Source organism: Protobothrops mucrosquamatus, unplaced genomic scaffold (assembly GCF_001527695.2).
Source record: "Protobothrops mucrosquamatus isolate PMUCROS unplaced genomic scaffold, P.Mucros_1.0 scaffold2264, whole genome shotgun sequence".
In the NCBI taxonomy this organism is placed as follows: domain Eukaryota; kingdom Metazoa; phylum Chordata; class Lepidosauria; order Squamata; family Viperidae; genus Protobothrops; species Protobothrops mucrosquamatus.
Window position 1 is genome coordinate 146870 of NW_015388353.1, and position 5417 is coordinate 152286.

General features: G+C 40.3%; 1 protein-coding gene across 1 annotated transcript in view; it reads left to right on the forward strand.

The window, feature by feature from the left end:
* The window catches only part of RPS6KA6 (ribosomal protein S6 kinase A6), a 30553-nt gene extending 26014 nt beyond the window's left edge, over nt 1-4539 (forward strand). Inside the window, exons 17-23 of the mRNA XM_029285788.1 lie at nt 344-350; nt 473-525; nt 621-640; nt 740-918; nt 1105-1222; nt 3302-3442; nt 3542-4539. Coding sequence (XP_029141621.1) covers nt 344-350; nt 473-525; nt 621-640; nt 740-918; nt 1105-1222; nt 3302-3442; nt 3542-3667 — 644 coding nt within the window. The 3' untranslated portion in view covers nt 3668-4539. The remainder of the gene's footprint in view (nt 1-343; nt 351-472; nt 526-620; nt 641-739; nt 919-1104; nt 1223-3301; nt 3443-3541) is intronic.
* Nucleotides 4540-5417: the final 878 nt, after the last annotated feature.

Here is a 5417-nt window from a genome sequence, read left to right on the forward strand (position 1 = left end):
GGGTCGCCAGCCGGCACTGTCTGGCCGACGGCACCCTGAGGAGACCCACTCTATGGGAGCGTACCGGTCGATGGGAGGTACTCTGCGGCAGGAGGCGGTCTCGAAGATATCCGGGTCCGATGCCATGGAGCGCTTTAAAGATGATAGTCAACACCTTAAAGCGCACCCGGAAGGCCACAGGCAGCCAATGCAGCTCGCGTAGCAGCGGTGTCACGTGGGAACGCCGAGTCCCCCCCAACACCGCCCGCGCGGCCGCATTTTGGACCAGCTGGAGCCTCCGGGTGCTCCTCAAGGGGAGCCCCATGTAGAGAGCATTACAGTAGTCCAGGCGGGAAGTGACAAGTGCGTGAGTGACCGTGCGTAGGGCGTCCCGGTCCAGAAAAGGCCGCAACTGGTGAATCAGGCGTACCTGATAAAACGCCCCCCTGGTCACGGCCGACAACTGGTCTTCCAGCGTCAGCCGCGAATCCAGGAGGACGCCCAATGGGCTTCTTAATGTATGCAAACGTGGAAACCCAGAATTCAGTTGAATGTTGATTATTGTTCTATATACTGTACTACTACTGCAGCATTTCAGAGAAAGGTAACTATTTTTATTTAAGCAGCTCTTTGGACATTAGTTCAAATCACTGTTTTTCAAGCTTGGTTACCTCAAGATGCACAGACTTCAACTCCCAGAATTCCCCAGCCAGCATGCTAGTTCAGGAATTCTGGGAGTTGAAGTCCACACATCTTAAAGTGGTCAAGGTTGAAAAACGCTGATTTAAATTTACTTCTAAGTCTGAGTGTGGTGAAGGCTGGTCTTTCTAACAATAACACAAAGTTTTTGTTCATCTTCCAGGTTCTCCTGAGGCAAGGCTACGATGCTGCTTGTGATATCTGGAGCTTGGGTGTTCTCCTTTATACAATGCTGGCAGGGTGAGGCGCACCTTTCCCCAGTTAACATAGCTATGAATTTGCAGATGTTCAAAGCCGTGACTCTTCCGTTGATTTTATAGGATCAGCCCAGTGTATGAAATTTGTCCTAAACCAACGAGTTCCATATATGTTTCTAAAGTATTTATGCAAAAGAAACTAATATCCTTTTTTAAAAAACATTTTTAGGTACACCCCTTTTGCCAACGGGCCCAATGATACCCCCGAAGAAATCTTGTTACGGATCGGGAGTGGGAAATTTTCTTTAAGTGGAGGCAATTGGGACACTGTGTCGGATGCTGCAAAGGTATCAACATATATATATATATTAATTTTATACTTTATAAGATACAGGCAGCTGTGTAGATTCAGTTACAAGTGAACCGTTGGTTAAAAAGACTCCGCATTTAACATACTTCAATGCCGGGTTTCAGAAATAAGGAAAGACACTTTATGATTCTTCCAAGGAGATTTCTTTATTGTTCTTCACCTACAGATAGAATCTTAGTCAAACTACTGCAAGCTACCAGCCACAAGCAGTGGTGGGATTCAAATATGTGAACAACCGGTTCTCTGTGTGGATGCCGCTTCCGGAAGTCCATTCTGGGCCTGGGCAACAAAAAATTAGCTACTGGTTCTGCCGAAGTGGTGCGAACTGGCTGAATCCCACCACTGCCCTGGGAACTCTTAGGGATGAGCTGTCTTCACCCACTTTCTCTCACACAAACCATCTGAATTGAGTTGTCTCTTGCTTCTCTGGAATGCACCCCCTCCTGGGAATCCAGGCTATATTCCATCACATTATGTCAATGAAGACTCAATCATCCAGGCCAAAGGTGTCTAAAGGTTGAATCACAGTAACTGGACCAAAATTTGTTAAACTGAGACGTTTCATTTCCCATCCAGGAAGCTTCATCAGTCAAAATGAAAAAAAAAAAATAGGCAGAGGGTCAGAGTCATCGGAATGTACCAACTCTTGCCACACCAACTTCAGGGATGTCTCCCCAAAATGTATTGTTGCCAAGATTCAATCATAAATGTCAGTCAATCAATATGTCAGTCTTCACTGACATATTGCAATACGTTTTGGGGAGAAACCCTTGAAGTTGGTGTAGCAAGAGATGGTACATTCCAACCACTCTGATTTTCTGCCTATTTTTTTTAATTATTATTATTATTATTATTATTATTATTATTATTATTATTATTATTATTATTATTATTATTATTATTATTATTATTTTGACTGATGAAGCTTCCTGGATGGTCCAATTTTGGTCCAGTTGTCATGATTCAACCTTTTAGGTTCCATTCATATAAAATGGATAAAATTTATATGTAGACATTGCTTCCAAATAATAGACCAATTCTGTTGCATCCTGATATTTCATGCCATAGACACTAATAAAATAAATCACTTCACCTTCATAAGGATGCAAAAAGATGCAGTTATCATAAATTTGGATTTAATAGGCATTCATATGTAATGCCCATCCTCTTCTCCAAAATGTCTGTTAAATCATAGTTTGCACCATGAATGCATTTTTTGGGTAGTGATTAATAATATGAAACTTACCGCCATCTTTTAGAAATAATGTTAAAGCATTTTCTACAAATATTGGAAAATTATATGTTATCTTTGGTCCTTAAATCTTTTGTAAAATTTACTTAGCATGCATGTGCTAAAATTATTCAGTTTATTTTTAAAAAAACGTAAGCCAGAGTTTTTCCATACCTGAATCTCAGGCTGAATAAGTTTCGTTTGATTTATATTATGTGGATATTCCAATATATTATTTAAATTCTAACCATATATGTAGAGTGTGTCATTTTTCCTTGCAAATATGGTGCTTTTCCTGTTCTACCACTTCTAAAAACTAAACTAAAAGTACAGGTCTGCTACATGGTTTTGTATGAACAATAGGATTATTCAAACTGTTGTAATAGAAACGTCCAGTGAGATAATTCAGGGTGCATATTAATTTGACTTTGAGCTTTTCATTCATTTTTTAAATGAAAGTAGCATGCAAGTTATATCACTTTTCATTTATGGTAGCAAAAGGGAGAGTTACGATGAAGGCCCGTTGAGGATGAACTGTTTCTGGTCCGGAAGCATCCCATTTTAAGAAAGTCTGTCTTTTGGGGTCATCCATACCTCTACGCCACATCTTGGTTCCTCTTGAAATCAGGAACGGACCCTGAAATTTCACTGATGAACATATTCCTTACTGATATCTTTAGAATCCAGTAGCATAGAAACCTTGGGTGGAAGGATCACTGCTGTGATCCTGATCTGAGTGACAATATCAGAAAGGCCACGTTCAACTCTTTGTCACCTCCTCATCTCTACATTGTACTTATAACGCTTATTATCTGCTTCATCCAGGATTTGCTATCTCACATGCTACATGTGGATCCACATCAAAGATACACCGCAGAGCAAGTTCTGAAACATTCGTGGATAGCCTGTAGGGATCAGTTGCCACATTACCAGCTAAATAGGCAAGATGCACCCCATCTAGTGAAGGTAAAATTGGCAAAACTCATCACCGGGGTGGAGATCTGTCTCTTAATTACAGACGAGGATGGTGGGGTTGATTTGTCATTTAATGTGATTATGTTCCAGGGGGCCATGGCTGCGACATACTCTGCATTGAATAACCAGACATTTCAGCCAGTTTTGGAACCTGTTGCAGCTTCAAGTTTGGCTCAGCGGAGAAGCATGAAAAAACTAACATCCACAGACTTATAGGTCAGCTGGAACATTTAACCCACGTGGAACACAGGGGGAAAAAACTAATAAAAAAACCCCAAGAAGCAGCTCTGTATTTGCCTGCCCTGTGAATTAAAAGGCATATTCCAATTCCTCCTACATTTACTTGAATTCAGTGGAAGAAAGGACGAAAACACAACAAAACATAAACAAACACTTCTATCAGTTTAGAGGATTTATTGCTGTTAGTAGGTTGGTGTTAGTAGCATCAGGGTACTTTGCAACTGCGGTGAGGAGTTTATGGTACACATTTCATTTTGGAGATCGATTGCATTATGTTAATACTTTTAAATACTGTATAGTTTTCATCCGGTTTATAAAGATATGTATTAGTTGATCAGAGACGCTGCTCAAGTTGTAAATTTTAATTCAAGAAGAAAAGGTCAGTGTTTTAATATTTTTGCTATCTTGGCCCTGTTGTAAAGACAAAGAAAAGAAAACATTAAAACATGATGTGCTCTGGTTTTGTAAATCGATCACCTTAAAACGGCGGACTCCATGCATTTGATTCGTGGGTACGACAAGCCAAGGACCACTGAAACGGATATCCTAGTGCAAAATGCATGATGGAAGCCCTTGTGTTCTGTTGGCGTCAGGCAATTATGTGTAAAAAATAATGTACAGCTATAATAATAATCCATGAACATAAACCGAGATGATAGTGTGTAAAGCCTTCATTAGAGTTGTAGATTTGGTCAACCTAGCCGTGTCTTTCTTAAGGCTTTTGAAGAGTGGTGGTTGTTAGGAAAATAAATATTCCGTTGTACTTTGACATTATGTATGACATCACCATCATGGGACCTTTTCAAGAAGGGGTAAGTAGATCTCTGCTTGATAATGCTTTAGATCAGGGATCTCCAACCTTGGCAACTTTCAGACCTGTGGACTTCAACTCCCAGAATTCTCCAGCCAATCTGGGAGATGAAGTCCACAAGTCTCAAAAGCTGCCAAGGTTGGGCACCCCTGCTTAGATACAGAATAAGGTGTATAGAGCTTATACCACACTGGTGGACTTCAACTCCCAGAATTCCCATAGCTGGCTGAGAATTCTGGGAGTTGAAGTCCACAGGTCTGAAAGTTGCTACGGTTGGGCACCCCTGCTTAGATACAGAATAAAGTGTGTAGAGCTTAAACCCTATATCCAAAAGGCTGCGAGTTAATATCAACTCCTCCAGTATTGTACTGTCATGTCCTAAGGCTTAGATTTGTTTTGTCTGTGAACTTTTGTGTAACACAGTCTGTGCCCATTTCATTTAGCCATAGGAGGACTGACATTGTATTTGCTCTGACATTCTGGATTGAACCCTGCCACTTGATTGGTATCGGGAGAAGACAAATTAAGCTACCTTGATTGGTATTGAGACAAGACAAATTAAGCGACCTTGCTAATTAAGATAATGCACTGTGCTGTCCTCAATTGTTCTTTCCTTCATAGTCTTCGGTTTTCATTGTGCCTCAATTTTCTCATCCTGGGGTAGCGTTTTATTCATCCTAAGTTGTATGATGGTGACGTTTTTAATCACAGACCATATTTCACAACAGATTTTATTTATTCACACATTGAAAAGTTCTCTGAGTTCCTTTTTCCCCCCTCCCTGATATTTTATAAAGAATTTTGAAAATGAATGCTTCTATTAATGTCTTTTTTTCCCCTTTTTTATTTCCCTTTTAATATCAACTTTGCTATCTGCTGGAAAGGTGCAAGCTTTAAAACATTTCTTGGTCTTTT